The 17,587-nt window shown below is 33.6% G+C and overlaps 1 protein-coding gene across 3 annotated transcripts in view; it reads left to right on the top strand.

Annotated features, from left to right (window-relative positions):
• The window catches only part of LOC106465274 (solute carrier family 12 member 9-like), a 154,394-nt gene extending 137,250 nt beyond the window's left edge, over nucleotides 1-17,144 (top strand). For all 3 annotated transcript variants that reach the window (XM_022393133.1, XM_022393132.1, XM_022393134.1), the window contains exon 14: nucleotides 12,869-17,144. In XM_022393133.1, the coding sequence (XP_022248841.1) occupies nucleotides 12,869-13,729 (861 nt within the window). In that variant the 3' untranslated portion in view covers nucleotides 13,730-17,144. The remainder of the gene's footprint in view (nucleotides 1-12,868) is intronic.
• Nucleotides 17,145-17,587: the final 443 nt, after the last annotated feature.

Below are 17,587 nucleotides of genomic sequence, written 5' to 3' on the forward strand. Positions count from 1 at the left end.
ATTAACTAATGTATAATACTAAAATTTGAATTATAATCTACAATTTGATACCAAATGTATTGACATGAATTCAATAAAAGTTTAAATGCGAGTCAACAAATGCAATGACATGGTCTTTGACCCGTGACCCATCTAGAGAGGGTTAAGGGGTCCCTTTGGTGGCCACTCATAGTATACCAACCTTGTTTCTATTACTCCACCTCTTCAAGTCCCAGCCCTGTCTTCCTCTTCCCACCTTTCCATCCCTTCTGATCCACTCTTTCCTCAGGATATGGCATCCCTTTATCATTGCATGGGACAAGGAAAGCAGAGTTCTGTCTCAGGATGGATTTCCATCAATTGAAAAAAATTAAATTGGTAAAATAAAAGATCTGACTTCTTAATATCAATAGCCAAAATTATTGGATGAACGACTACCACAAGTTTATGCTTACTTTGAAACATTCAGATGAACATTTACTGATATGCAACTTCTTAAAAACTCGGAAATATTGTAGTACAGCATGTATATATTAGTAATACAGTTGATTGATGCTTTTCCGAAGTGAAGAAGTATCTTATCATGGCAGACATGTGTTATTGTTGACCATGTCAGATTTTCGTGTTTATGCACAATTTACATGCCAATTTAGCAATGATCCATTCAAAGTAATTCTCATACACAGTAATGAAAGTAATCAAACTCAATCTAGATCTCTATTCACTTCATTTTGTCTGTAATAGACCTAAACTTGAGAGTGACTTAACTTATAAGAACGTAACTTAGTTGTAACTCATAAACCTAAACAGTCTAAAGTTAATCTTAACAACGATGTCATTGTAAGCGTGGTGAGGTTAGGTTTTAAGGAGGCTTACCTGGCTGCATGTTTAGTAAGCCTGTAAGGTCTTAATACCAATAATATGGCCTAACCCAAAAATCCTAGACTAGATCTAATAGTACGTTAGTATAAATCTACATCAAAATTTTATTATTTCAGTAGTGCCTAGTAGTATTGACTACTGTTGTAAATTTAACTTATTATGTGGAGCAATAACCTCCAGATAATGGCTCTGATTGCATTTCAGAGTATAAAAGCTGTTCAGTTGTGCAGTGCTCACCTCCCCGTATCTCTTCCTTGAGTGTTTTAAGTCAAATCCACTTCCCTCTGCTGCCCTTCTGCCTTTTCATTGTGCCAACATATGGGATGTACTTATCACCATGGCCTTGTTGTTACAATTTTCCTTTGACATCAGTACATTGCAACATATTTCTCCTATTTCATAGGATGTTTCTCCCGTGATCTGTAAATCTCTTCTATTTTGGTTTTAGAGGGGCATTTCCTCCAACTTCTGCCTTATCCAATGTCACATTTTTCCCTTCTTCCCTGCCTCTTTTCTACTCTATTTCATTCCTTCCCTATACACTACCACCCTTCCTACTACTTGCCTGACTGGATTATAATTGTAGTTCTCCATGCTCTAACCCAGGTCCTTAGGAAACCTCTAGCATATGTTGCTACTCTCCCTCCACAGGAGTCCTATTCGTGTTGGCAGTTGATAGCCATTGTACACATATCTATGTCCATGGTTCCTTTATCTTTCTCATTACCACTCTTCCCTTCTCCTTGTCCTGGCTGCTTTTTCCTTCCCTTATATTCCATGGGAAGGAAAAGCAGTTACTTCTCTCTCCCATACCTCCTGCTTCAATTTCTCTCTTCTTTTCAATGTTATTTCTGTTCTGGACAGATGTTCATGTCCTGCCTGGACTGCTCAGTGTTTTGTCACACACTTCCTTTTTGTGTTTCTTCTCACTCTCCTTTTGTAATTGGGACACTTCCTCTATCCAGGGCCTCTCATCTTACTCCATTATGGATTGGATTCACCATCTCGTATATCTTGTATATGACCCTCTGAGGGAGGATGTTTGTACACTCTCTCAAGTCTCCTCTCTTGAGCTTTTGTCCCCTTTGTACAGGCTGGCATGTGGACTGCCCCAAAATCATTCTTCTCACATTAAAGTATTTCTACCAACAGCCATTTTTTAATTAACCCTGCACCTATAATGATGCGAGTTTGCATTTAGTTATTCCTTCCTCACCATTCTTATACTGTTGGATCCCACTAGGGTATACTTACCCAAATTGTGTATCAAGCCAGGATAACAGAAAGCACTCATACCACCTGTCCTGGTTCAATCAGTGCCCAATATGAGAAACTTTTTATCCAGTCTGATCTAGACTGTACCCTTTCCATAGATTATTTTGGAAAAAGCCAGCACCAGAGTTGTGCTTCTGCCTGCTTCTCTGGCTAATACTTACTGGCTTTTACAAATAGGGTTTTACAGTTACACTTTACTCTGTCTCCAGTAAAATACCTTTACGGACTGAAAGACCAATGGGAATCTGGGCTTATTCTATGGGTCTCCCTTACACAAATTCTCCCTGCCCCTTCAAGTGGACCATGGGAACCTTTACCAATTGCCAGCTTCCAGGGTAGTGGACCATGGAGAATCCTTACTGATTGGGACCTGAAATACACAGTCTTTCTATCTGAGAAGTGGAGCAGGGATGTTTCCAGAGTTTTGTATGGACTCCCCATCAACCTATCTAGATACATCATGATATCCAAGTAGATTTTGAATAATATACCTTTCACTTATTCCCTTTTCTCCTTTACTAACTCCTGCAAAGACATATTCCCATTAATTTTGTTTGCAGAGTTATTAATATTTCTTAAAATCCAACTGTAATGTATGACTCATTAACCCTACTCCCACGGCTGGCGATGGGCCCATAGAGTCTGATTGTTGAGTGGTGGTTTCGTAAATATACTTATTTTGTGTCCACTGCAGTGCCCTCCCACAACTGAGATGGGCCCTTAGTGCCTAATGGTTAAAGAGCTCTGCACAGATATGTTTCACATTTGCCCTTCTCTCACAGCTGGTATTGACCTGTAGGGAGTGATGGTCAAGGAGGTGAGCATGTTTTTTACAGTCCGAACACACTCCAAACTTATTACACTGATTGGCTTTCCAATGCCTTGTATTCCAGCTCTTGGACAGTCATGTACCTATTCTGCCTGACCTTACAACACCTTTCAGGCTTCTTGCTTCTCTCTATCCTTCACTCAGGCAAAGAGTGTACCCTGATGGAGATGAGATGCAGTATCCCACAGGTGTGCCCCTATGGAGTTCCTGCCATAGAGTATTGCACCCCATGGGCTTCCTTTTAACACTCTTGAAAGGAGGCTCATCTAGTTACTTTCTGCACCAGTCTCTCCACCATCTCAGCTTGGGACTCTAGCTAATCTGTGCATGGTGATGAGTCTTTGTATCAGAAGTTAACATTTTCCTTACCTGAAAATATATTTATGATAGATACTCACCTCCGTCCACATTCCCACCCCTTCATCCTTATTTTTCTGGTGCATTTTTTCTGTTTGCCTCATCTAAGAAAGAGGATTTTTGCATGTGAATGTAGAAGGAGCATTTGTTGAAGGAGATGTGTTGCACTCCTATTGGTGGAGGGTTTTGCTGCATGATACATCATCATGCAGTAGTGCAAGTTCATGTGAATTTTAGGTGGGAATTTCAAAAGGCTGGTGGCATGCAAATCACTAAGGCAAAAATAGTGTGACTTCAAGAGGAAATAGTTAATCTGTGCACAGAGGTATCAGTTCAAGTAAGGAAAATGTTAACATCTGTATCAGAACCACCCGATAAAACTGTTTTCTTTCTCTTTATGCATGTCTCTTTATCACTAGTGCTATTACATGATAAATCCACCACCTGTAATGTGTCTCAACTTTAAAATTGAAGCATTATTTCAGCATTAAACCTCTTACCACGGGCATCTTTTGCTGTGCATATCGCAAGGTTTAAGTGAGTTACATTAAAAATGTAATTAAAATACTTTATCATCATGGTGTATGAATACATTTGGCATAAAAATGCAGCTAATAAATGAAGTTTTAATATTATATTTTTGTTTTAAGTTCTTAATTTAATAAGACAATATTTTAAAAAATTCTGAATTTCCTCTAGTATGAGGGGTTATGACATTTGTTCTTCTTTAATTCATTTACCACCCCTCCATGAAGTACAATATTTAACATGAATTACTCATTATAAAGTTGTCAAAGATCAGACAAAGCAAAATGTTTATAGCCTTCAACCTTATTTGGTTACAGACCCATCAAATAGAAAATTAGACCCCCCTCTTGGCACACCCACCTGTCACAACCTTTCTTTCAGAAGTTGCCAATAATTCTCTCTGCTGTTCAATACTACATTATTTATAACCGATAGAAAGCCAGTGTTTTAATCTATCAAATAATATATGATATTGCATTTTTTCTGTACAGAGAATTCTCAAATATGCTTTCAGTTTAAACTTTATTCCCATGGAAAGCATATCGATAACCTTTGCTAAATTTTTAGCGGCTGTTGTCGCATAGGTAGAAAGCCAGAAAAATTGTAATAGTTATTGGACATTGTCTTATTTTTGCATGTGACTATTCTGTGTTCTTTGGTGCATTATTTAATTAAGCATAAAATTATTTGGTGCAATAGTACCATTAGTTTAAAAAAGTAGGGTTAAATGTCATTGACGGTCAAAGGCATAAAAAAGACCCAGGTAAGTGCTTTATTTTTTATTTATCATGTATATTCTTTATTTATCATTATAAAAGTAAAATGTAAAAATTGGAAATGTTTTAATTTAGATAACGTAAAATAAAGAAGAAGAAATTATTATATCATAATGGACTGACTCTCGCAAGCATACTTCATGAAAAACGTGAGCTGCACATTTGCCACATGATTTACAACTTATATGACACAAATATTAATTAGATATGATTCAAAGGGCAATAAAACAGTAAAATTTAAGTATAAATGGATGAATACTGTTAAAAGTTTAAAGCTATTTAGAATAAACAAATGTAGTTTCATGTTACAACTTGAAGTCATTCTAGAAAGATAAAAGGTTAATTTAGATTTATTTTGTGGTTTGTAGATCAAATTAACCAACCCTGTATAGAAAAGAACAGATAAAATATAAAGTTTTACTGACAAAAAATATTCGAAATTTATTTAGAAGGTTTTAGAGATGATGAAAAGTGTTTGTAATCTTAACATGAAAATCACTTTGCACTTGTACTAGTAAAAAAAAACTTGATATATTCACAGAGAAAGCTTTAGTAAATCTGATTTTTTGTGTATAAAAGAGTTTTAGTGTTTACTAATAGTCTGCCATATTTTGTGAATATACACATATTGTATTAAAGGAAACTGTATGGAAACTATAACAAGTATGAAATGGTTACAAACTTGATCAATTTCACTGATCCTATGGTGAGTGAGCTAATAAAAATCACAGGTACATTGTACTTTGCAATAATGCTTTACAAGTTATTCATCACAGATAGCCGCATATTCACTAATTCAGAACATCAAGATCAAAGTATTTGTTTCTATGCTCTCATTGCTTTCTTTTTATTTCCTTCATATCTTATTATTATTTATTACTATTTTCTTTGTATGGTTAATTATTTGGTTTAATGTATTTTAGAGATCTATGAAGGACTTCATATAATTTTCTCAACACATGCATGTTGAAGGATATTATGTGGAAGCCTTCATATATGTTTGTTTACATATCTCTTTTGCCATATATCCATATTGCTCTTATGATTCATCCAATACTTAGTAGTTCATACACCTCACCTCTGTTTACCACATTAACAACTTCAGTGACATCTGAGTTATCTACCAAAGCTACACTCAGTAGCAACAACAATGTCATCTAAAGGCCATCGAGCTCATTTTCTATTTCATTCTTCACGAAATAAATAATTGCTGGTAAAATTTGGACAAATTAAGATTTGAAGTAAAAGTCTGATAGAATTAAAATTTCTGCTGTTACTACTGCACTTCAGTGCACATCCAAGGGATGCTGGACTCCCTCGTTTTACTGTAAATTCAATCTATTTTCAAAAAGGGTCAATAAAAAATCTGTTGAACATTGGATGACATACTCTGCAGATTTTCACCACTCAGCTAGATTCTCAGAGTGATTTTCTTGAAACATTGGACTACCTTTCACATCAGAAAATTCACTCTTTGTCTCAAAAAGCAAGGGGGTGGCAACACCCTTTCAATTACGTGATAGTTCTATCAATAATCAAGTGACAATTCTGCAATGTAATACAAGGGGAGCAACACCCTTTCAATTACATGATAGTCCTGTCAATAATCAAGTGACAATTCTACAATGTAATACATATATTGCATCTCAGTATCACTTGACAGCTTGTGAAGCAAGGAATGGCACTTACTTTCAGTTCATGATCATACAAATCAGCAACTATCCTGTTAGTAATCAAGTAACATCTGCAAAATTAATTCATACATTCTGCTGGAAATTACTACTTGATAGCTCAGAAAGCAAGGAATGCTACTTCCTGTCAGTCATCAATCTCTCAACCTAATGATTATTCTCTATGTCAATAATCAGGTTGAAATCACACATTATAGTGTATACATTACAGAGTGCATCACCTGATAGTTTGGAAAGCAAGGAATTCCCCTTCCTTTAATCATCATGTGGTCAACCTAACACTCATCATAGTTTTGATGACCATCCCATCCATGTCAATAGAAAGGTCATACTGATGGTTTGTCTGCCTATTAAAGCTGGAGGTAACTTCCTTTTCTAGCAACACTTCATTAAAGAATGTGAGATAAGTATCCACAGCTTCCTCTGACTCATTGGTTTCCTCTCTAAACTTCTTGCTAATGCAGTGCACCAAGGACTCATCTGTGATGTATGGATACAGTTATTGACATGTTCCACACTTTCCTGCATCTTGCATCCACTGTAGTTCATGCAGTACATGAACAACTTGTCAGAATATCAGGTATGGACCAATCAAGCCAGTTCAAAGTTGCTTATATGAAGCCATTGAGTACCACACCCAGCTGTCACATTGAAACATCTATTTTATTGCTATCTGATCATGGCACTTCCTCTTTCAATGGACTAACTACCGAAATTGTTGTTGGACAAAGTTGTGTGTCAACAATCTTTCACCTAAGCCATTCTTCATAGTCTTGAGGATACAGGGGGACTTCTCCTTGTGATGGAGAACCATACATCGTGGCCACAGTTTGTAATACTTCCCATCTGAATCTAGCATGTTTGGCAACCTGTTGATTTCTATTCTGTTGCTCTATATACAATCATCACATAGGGAAAGTGTTCATTGCAGTTGTTTCTGTCAAGATTAACAGATTTCACAAGCATCCACTTGGTAGTCTGGATCACCCATTTTGCCAAACCATCAGGCTGGAGTTGATAAGGTAAAGTACGAGCATTCATCACGCCTAAATTTTATATAACTGTGAACAGTTGGCTGTTCAAGTTAGCTACCTTGGTCCAGTGGATTTCTTCCACTACTACAAATTGTGCTATCCAGTTCTCAACTGACACATCCCCAATGGTGTCTGAGCTATCATATTGATTAGTGGATAAAATAGTTGAAGAAAACAAATATGTAACTATGATTTATTGCACTCTTTGGGAGTGGACCAGTGATATGTAGGGCTATCCTCTGCAAGAAAGATCTAACAATTCTCTTCTGTAGTTTACTATGTATCAACCTGTTTTTTTCTTTTGTGTGGAACACATTGTATACAGTGTTCACATCAGCATCTCCGCTAACTTGTGGCTAGAAGAAGCACTGCTTATTAGTATGACAGGTGCAGGCTAAACCTTGGTTCCCTCCAGTCTTCGGTTTGTGCAAGGTCTGCAGTATTTCTTGCCATTGAACTCTGGGGACAACTACCTGCAACACTGTCAGAGTAGCTCAACTTATGGGCTGATAACAATAATACAGTACATCTTGCACAGGGATGCCACAGGTTAGGTGCATCCTTTTCTATACTCCTCTACTCGCCTTATCTGGACTTGACCTTGCTGGACAACATGGAGCACCCATACTTAGGCAGAGTTCTTAGTTGATTGTCCTAAAGATCTTGAAGGATTAACCCTAACATTCATTTTTCAGCTTGTGGTCAGTTTTCATTGTTTTTTTTTAATGGTCATGGTTTTAACTCCTACAGTGTCCAGGGTCAGGATATTCTACAAACAGACAAAAGTTTGAGTGTGGGGTGATAGTCCATCTATGTTTCGATATTTTGCACTTATTTGATGAACTATGACAAAGTTATATTTTTGCAACATTGTTATTCAACATGTTATCATCCCTTCTGGATTTTTAAAGTTTACTAATCCCTTCAATTAAGCATGGTTCACTCTAATGATGAACTTCCTACCATACAAGTAGTGGTAATAGTGTTTTATAATCATTACAGCAAGCAGCATATTCCTAATTGTACAGTACCTGCATTCAAGATTTGTAAGCTTATACAATTACATATTCTACTCTGTCCTGCAAGTACAGTAACACCAATCAGACTCTGTTGTTGCTGGTGTCAATATCCATGAGAATTTCAGTCCTGATGGGGATATGCCAGCACTGGCACATCCACTAAAGTGAACTTTAGGGATCAAAATGCCTGATCATATTAGGCACTCCATCCAAAGTTTTTTTACCCACTGTCACAAAAGCCAACAATGATGCTGCTATCTTTGAAAATTTTACCACAAATCATCAGTCGTATGCAAGACCAAAAAACTGTGAGCTTCTCACTTCATTACAGGTTGAGACCAATCATTTATCACGACTATCTTAGCCAGGTCCGTTGAGACTCCATCTCTCCTTAAAGTGTGACTGTGAAACTCCAATTCCATTTGAATGAGTTAATATTTCACTGATTTCACTTTTAAGCCTGCATTTTGTATGCACTGGAATACCATTATCAGGTTCTCAGATGCTGACTCAAAGTGCAACCAAACATCAAAACATCATCAACATAGACCAGGCATTTGTTCCATTGCAATCTCTTGAACTTAAGCTCCATCAGCCATGCAAAAGTAGGTAGCGAGTTACATAGATCAAATGGCATCACATGAAATTCATACAGACCATCTCTTGTGTTAAAAGCAGCCGTAGCCTTGCTTTTACTTTTCAGCTTGATTTGCCAGTATCTGGATGCCTGATACAAGGTGTTAAACCAAGGGAACCTTCTACCACCTCCATACATTCATCTGTGCAGTGAAGGTGTCAATGCAAGTTACAGTCTTCACTCATTGAAGTCCCTGCAGAGTCTTGGCATACCTTCATTCTTCATGACAATCATTACTGGAAATGACCAAGCACTTCCAAAGGCTGTATGACTCCATTCTGCAGCAATAATACAATAGATGACAGTTCATCTAATGATGACCATACCAGTTGTCAAAACATTACTATAAAGTTAAAAAAAGATAATCTACTCAGAAAGCTGTTTCTGGTCTTTTATTTAAATATACAGTGGATTTCTTCTCCTCACTACAAGTGGATCATGATGTTATTTTGAACTTAAACAAAAAATGTTGGTAAGCTTCAATGTTTTAGTCACAGGTTTTCATACTTGGCAATTTCAGTTATTTAAGAGACCACTGAAGTAATTATACGCATTAATGAAATACACACACACACACACACACACACACACATATATACATGTACATGTGTGTGTGTATATATATATATATATATATATCGCAGTACCATTATCAGTCCAGGTTGTCGACTTATTGTCATAACCAATATCTGTGGTGGTAGCACCCAAATCTGTTGCAGATATTCCATCTATCAAACAAAATCCTAACGCCAATGTCAATCTAGTTAACCATCATGGAATATAAAAAGATCAATCAAATAAGGGTACAAAGCTGTGTGCTTACACCCACAACATCTCAGCTTCTACTGCCTTTCACTGTCTAGAGCCAGTTCTGGGAAGGCAATTACCCATAAATTTCTTAAGGTAGAAATGAGATGAAATGAAGCCACCCTACTATTTCTACTAATTAAACTCCCAACCTCCACCCTTATCAAAAGATATTACATAGAACTTTACATCCTACCTTAAAAGTTCTTATATAGTTCTAACTCCCAACATCCCCTCTTTCTCCTGAAGATTTATTCAAGTATAACACGGGAAAGCCAAGATAAGCCCAGCTACTTGAAGTTAGTCTTTCTGTCCCGGTTATACTTAATAAAATTACTTGAAAAATTGCTATTAGCTACGCATAAGCTAAAGTAACTAACTCTCTCTTTATTTTATATATTTCTATAATATATTTTCCTTAATCGATAGTTTAGTTTCTAAAATATTTTTTTATTTTTTAAAAAATAAAGCATTTTTTTAATTGCCTGTCTTTATAGCTGTTATTTTTCAGTTTATTTTTTTTTAATAATGAAACATTATTCATAAAGAAATTAGTTATTACAGACTATTAAGAACCATTTTAGTTGAGATATAATAATACCTTTTAACGTGATACACGGAATAACACTATTAGGTGTCGGTAGACCAAGAATGAGAAAATTAAATTATATTATTTTATCAAAAATAATCAACTACACTCTACCTTCTATAAAAGTAATGTCTAAATCTAAATAATTAGCATGGACCTCTTTATTGTTATTACTTCTTTCCACTGTAAGTTCTCTTGGATATATTAAATTTGGTGTAAAATTCATATTATTAAATCATCTATGTAATGGAAAGTGTAAATGTATAAGTTAGGATTTAAAGTCTGCTTCATAAATGAGTTTTCATAAAAGAACAGATACAGGTTGGCCATACTGGAAGAGAAGTTCGTTCACATCAGAATACCCACCGTTTGCTTATGTACTTTGTTAAAAACTATAACTGTTATAAATACAGAAATGGAGTATATTTTTACATTGAATTCTAGTAAATTTAAATTTGGGTATAGTTATTTCATTTTTTACAAAGTTATCAAACGTATCATTGAAAACCCTAATTAAATCTTTTAGGTGTATTTTAGTATAGAATGTAGTAAAGTCATATGTAGAAATAGAACTGGCAGTTTTTTGAAGATTATAAAACAATGCTGATTTAATTACCTGTTAACAATTAATGTAATCAATAGTTTGTAAGCTGTTTATTTATATATATATTTAGAGAGAGAAAGAGATGCCACATAGCTCTGTTTATGTTATATTTTAATTAAAACCATTATAGGCAAATTCTTTGCATAGTTCAATAAAAATTATTAAAACTTGTAATAGTGAATAATTTAGCCTTTATATGACAGTGAGCTATATATTACATTCTGTATTGTTCACTGACTTGGTCTTTTCAGAGCATGAAATGTCCCAGCTATAAATGTATAGGAATAGGCCAGATGTGCAATATGTGCAATACAAATTAAAATCTCAAACACACTGCAAACAGCATATACACAAAACTTTATAAGCACTTTACACATGCTATTAAATAGTAAACAAACCAACTGCAGAGTAACAAGCCACCAAAGCATTTGTGACAGTCAGTAGAGTAAAAACAAAAATTTTACAAAACCACAAAATTTCTTAATTTGACTAACAGACTAACGTTGTTGGAAAGGCATAGCTCTTTCTTGCTTTCACCTTATGCAAATATAAATGCAAATGATTAAATTACACTACCTTGATAATAAGTAATAACAATATCCATTTTGCAGCACTACTAATGCACTAGTAACCATATTCTGTGATTACGAGCATGCTCTATGAGTTTCTAAATCACAACCCATCCTCATATCATGTGCTTTGTGTGCAATTTCTTATGTCTGTGCACTACATAATCAGCTTGCAGCTGTATCAGCTACATAAAAAAAAAAAAACAATGGATTATGTAGACTCTCTAGATCTAGGTTCTAACTATGATCTAACTTTTGAAAGTGAAGTTTTCAGTTTTATACATCTGACTTGAGAGTTTTGTGTTGGACAAAGTAATTCTATCATAGCAGTTGGTGCCTAAGACATGATTATCCTACGTGAGGACGAACGCTGCCACTACCAAAGTCTGACACGACTTTGCTTGAATGATCTGGACTGACAATAAAAACAATAAGTTGTATAATTTACCTTTACATTGTTTTCAAACTATATGTAACTTTTTGATATATAAGGTTGTACTTGAAACAGTGCAATTTTTAAAATTTGTCTTTCAAGAAAACAAAATGAGAGAAAAGGATAAAATCTTATGTTGATAAACTTGAAAAGTCTTTGTCCCAGTGAAAAAAGCATTACTGCAAGAATAAGGTTAGAAATAGTAATACTGAATATGCAAAACAAGCCTTAGCCATTAATCCAGCCAAAGAAAAGGCTGCCACCCTGGTTAGATGGAAGAAAAACTATAGAAAAGATATCAGCAAAAGCAAGGAAATGTTGAGAGAGAGCTCTAAGAAAAGCTACAAGAAGAATAGGCCTAGAACCCAGTCACTCTCAAGACTTTGTACTAAAAAATGCTCTGAGACAAGTGTAAATATTTTTAAGTAAAAACATTAGAAAGTAGGAATGGAAGCACCAAAAATGAAGGAAACAAGGTAGGAATGGGCAGAATAGCATACAACATGGTTTTTGACATGGGGCATCCTCAAAGTGTAGCCATTGTTCTGTCCATTCCTATTTTAACATATGTTGGTGTAGATATGTACACTTTACCTGCAATTTTTATCTGATAATGACTGGATACTATGGGTTGAAACATTGTACTTATTAAAATCAGAACTTGTCTACTATAAAAGTTACTGTTATTGTATTTTTATTAATTAAATCCTGAAATTGTATTATATGAACACAACAGAATTTGTCCACATCCTTGAAAGTTAGCTTGTAACTAGCCTTAAATATTTGGAAATATGTGATTTTTATTCAGTTAGTTGAATAACTATTTTTAGTACTACTGTTTTTTTCTTTTTGGTTTCAGGTTAAAGCCTTTGTAGAAGTTACCTTAGCTAGATCAGTTCGGGAAGGATTTCATCATTTGGTTCGGGTATCAGGACTTGGAGCCATGAAACCAAACACCATTTTATTTGGGTTTTTTGATGGATGTACTCCAAATGATTTTTTTGAGAAAGATGAAGCATTTTTGTCTCTACAGAGAGTGACTATTCGAAATGAAGTTTTCCTAAAGTTGAGAGAAGAAGAAAAAAGCAAAATGGTAACTGCTAGTGAATATGTGCAGATGATTCGGGACAGCATTTTCAGACTTCAAAAGAATGTTTGTCTGGCTCGTCACTTTGAGAAGTTGGACAAGAATAAGGTAAAAAAAGCTAAATTTATTAACTATATTGATGTATGGCCAATGAATTTCTTCCATCCTTGCTCTATTACTACCATTGATAACTCTTGGCTTTTTATAATGCAACTTGCCTGTATCTTGAACATGGTAAGTGACTGGAAGCGCTCTACTGTTTTAAGAGTTTTCATGTGCATGAATGCTCAGATGGAGAATGCTCAGACCCGTCAACGACAATGGGAAAACATGTTAGAGATGTTGAGAATTAATGCTGCAATCAGTGTTATTTTGTGGGATCATGTAACTGCTTTGCTGGACTTCCAGAATGGCCAAAATCCAGAGCTTCACACTGATTATCTTTGCAGTGTCAATGCAATGATCAAACAGCAAAGCAAGAATACGGCTGTAGTTTTTGTCCATCTCCCATCTCCTCCAGCTAAAGAAAAAGACAATCAGACATACCTTGAGAGATTGAATATACTGACAGAAAATCTCCCACCAACACTCCTGGTTCATGGGATCAGCCCAGTTACCTCCACCACTCTATAGGGACCAAGGTTTATTAGTATATATTAGCAAGATAGTTTAGTATAGGTGGAATTCCATAGAAGTGATTATTAGGATTCAGTTTGTTCTGAATACAGTGATATTAAAAATACATAGAGAAATGCTTATGTCTCATACATAATATAATTGTTGTATCAAAGTGATTTAATTAAAAATTATACAACTTTCTTTTGTTAAAACTATTATAACCTTTTACAAAATGAATTGGAATTGAAAAGGAATATTAATGTTATTTAGAGCAATAGTTTTTTGTGTGATTATTCTTGTTTACTACTTAAAATTGACATGGAATTTCTTTCCAAATTATTTTGTGAATTTAACTGATTTTTATCGAAAGATTCTTCCCGTGTTAATGTTCTATTTCTTCGGTTAACACAGAAACAGCTCTTTATTCTTAATCTATTAATATTGTATATAATACACTTAAAATGGAAACTGAACCTTGTCTTTAGAAAATTGTATAAAATAACTAATCAAATAAAAAAAATTATTTGTAAAATTAGAAATATTAATCACAGATTAAATTTTATTTTGAATTGTAAAATTGATTAAAATGGCACTTGTTACTATCCAGAAGTCTTTTCATTCAGTACCAGAAAACTCTCAACTGAACTGTAAAATAGCAACTAAAAGCACATTCAAAATGCTATTTATATATATATATATATATATATAACATGGGCATTTTACACCAGAAAGTACACTGAATGCAGTTAAGGCTGCCATAGTTCAGCCCAATTGATGATTTCTGGTATTGAATAAAAGGCATCCTGAGCTTTCAGTGTCAAAGAAAAGATAGTTCTGAAATTCTATATTTACATGGTTCTGATTAAAAATCCATGAAGGTCTAATAAAGAGAAGTCTGATGTAAAAACCTTTGCTGTCAGTCATAATTTTTTATCACTCTCTTATCAGGCATAAAATGTCTAATTTTCCCACTTTAGGTGCTTTATACCATGCATTAGTTTTTAAAAACAAAAAGAAAGTGATTGTTTATATGAATTGTGGTGCATGTAATTAGAAGATATACTGTTATATTTCATATAATAATTTGAATAGTTCTTTTGTGATTTAAAACAGTTATCCCAAGGAAATCAGATATATCATGGATGGTGATAGATTTAAGGTTTTAACATTGACTGCTGATTATGGCTAGTGTACTGATACTCTTGGTGTATGTAAGAAAAGTATTGAATTTCCCTTAAATACTCACCCATAAAATGGAATACTTAGTAAGTTGCAATAGTTCATTTTTCTGATCTTTGTCAGTTTATTTATGGAAAACATAATTTTCTATATGGTGACTAACATTAGTCGCATACTTTTCAATTTATTAAATAATGTTCTTAAATTAGTGAAGAAAATTCTGTTTAGAAGAGTAATTTTATGCCAATAATAATAATAATATAAATAATGTCTCCTGTCGATTAGTACAAATTTGTGACCAGTTTTTAAGACTAAACAAGTCCATCATTAGAGGTTTTAAATTCAGTCAAGCAACAGTAGCAATGTATGGAAAGCATCCACTTCTTCATTATAAAGTCTGTCTAGTCATTATCTCCACTGTTATTATTAAATGGGTTTTTAGCTTCTTTTTTCTTGATCAGTAAGAGTACTTTATCCTATTCCATCCCTCCTGAAGGTGGAATCAGTTCCTTACTGTATATTAACATTCCTTCTTTTAATGTCTTCCAATTTCTAAGTGACTGTGTACTGATACTTTAATAATAAGTAAAATTATAATATGTATTTGCATATCTTATAAGAACTTTGTATAACATATGTGACATTATTTGCACTACTTTTTCTTAATGCAGAAATATTATGCAATATTTTATTTTGTGGGGAAAAATGAATGCATGATAGTTAATTTCAGATATTTTTTTAAAGTTACTGCATGGATTATAAGAATTATGTGTTGTAAATTATACTTTTCACTTATAAGTAAGTTTGTTGGAGTTGGTATGTGGTGGCACTTGTTTGTTGGAGTTTTACTTGCTCTAAATATTTTTATATGTTAGTCATTTTAGTTGATTGTGACAACATTTTATTTTACATATAACCTGCCTTATGAAAATATACAAGTTGACACTCATTAACTTATTGTCATGTACTATACAGTTATTATGTTTTTAGTAATTATAATAAAATACTGCTTATTATACCGAACATTGTTTCTCTGTTTTCTTGTAATAACCTAGAATTTGAATGATTTGTGTGAGTTAATAGACGTGATATAGACAATACTTATGTAACCATTTTAACTTTCTGTTTTAGATTACATCTTAATTGAAACCAGGATGATCTGCTTAGTTCTATGTAATCTGTGAAGCAATACATTGAATCAGTAGTTTCTGTTTGTTTATGCTGCTAGTAAAGTTGGATGATATAAGAACTACAATTAAAGCCAATACACTGTTCAAGTTTAAAAGATTGTAACTAACTTATGGTTATTCATATTCTTCTCGCATGTTGAACTGGTTCTGTTTTTTTATTAAGTTTTTTTTATATTTATTTTGGTGTGTGGTTTTATTGATAAGAGATAAGATTTCAAAATAACCCACATAACTTAAACGTTACCTCCACTGACTTATTTTCAGTTGTTCAGCAGTCTCTTCAGTTTGGGAAACATACAGGCAATTATTTAAGATTGTAAGATATTTCATAAGTTTAAGTAAGTCTTTTTACCTTATTCTTGTAGCATAACTTGTTTCTCACACACTTCTACTAGTTCTGAGGAAATTTTATTCAAGAAAATAGGACCTGAAATGTTCAGTCAATAGGCAATTAAAGGTGATGATCTTATGTACTGGCTTTCTGCTGTATTTCATATTTATAAAACAAATGTGTCTTAGTTATTGTGAAATTATCTGGAAATACATAGAAGATATTACAAACTATAAATAATTAACTATATTTATTAATTTATTCCTAATATGGTAATAAACTTGAATGAAAATTTGTATTCTATTGCTGAGAATTTGAGTTATGCTGAAATGATATTTTTTTGGATCTTTTGCCAAACAATATATTAGTTTCTTGCAAATGTTCTGTGTTAGGCATATAATTATTTTTAATAACTTATAAAAGTCTAATATTACAAAATGTATTTGAAGGTTTGAGATAATTGTGGACAGTCAAGTTTTATTTTCAAACTAATCATTACCACAATGTAATAGAAAGAAATTAGAATAAAACACACACCAGTTGTTGATTAAGTGTTATTGTTTTTCTTATTTAATTTATTTTTCATGAACATATGCATATTAATATTATTTTGAGAAGTGTTTTCATGTATATTGCATTTTTTTTGTGATTTGGTTTTAATCTGTATGATTGTTGTCAAGTTTGAAATATACACTAAAAAGTGTAAAGTATCCATAAATAATAAAACAGTGAATGTAAAAGTATGTATGTATATTTTTTAATGATGAAAGAGCAGATTATCAGTTTCTAGCTCAAGTTTTGAAAAGAATCATATTTGTGGCCAGTTATTATTCATTGCCTGTTTGCTACATTTTATGAAATTCTCCTAATTAAAGAACATATAGCATCATGTGATATTAGCTTACACAATTAGCTTAATTAATGATGCTTCATATGGTTGTACCAAATGAATGCTGATGATGACAAAAAACTATTCATCTAGATTCCATGGTGTTATTATATGGAAGTTAATAACACTGTTTTAGAGAAGGAAACTACCACCATATATTTTAAAGAATCTGGTTAGTTCTGTAAAGTATAAGTCTGTTCTGAATAATAGAGTTGCAATCCTAAAGTTAATGCTGGTTACTGTCAAGTGTCATTTTCTTACTTGATGTGGTTTGTTGGTGTGTA

The sequence above is a fragment of the Limulus polyphemus genome, unplaced genomic scaffold (genome assembly GCF_000517525.1).
Source record: "Limulus polyphemus unplaced genomic scaffold, Limulus_polyphemus-2.1.2 Scaffold1891, whole genome shotgun sequence".
NCBI classification, from domain to species: Eukaryota; Metazoa; Arthropoda; class Merostomata; order Xiphosura; family Limulidae; genus Limulus; species Limulus polyphemus.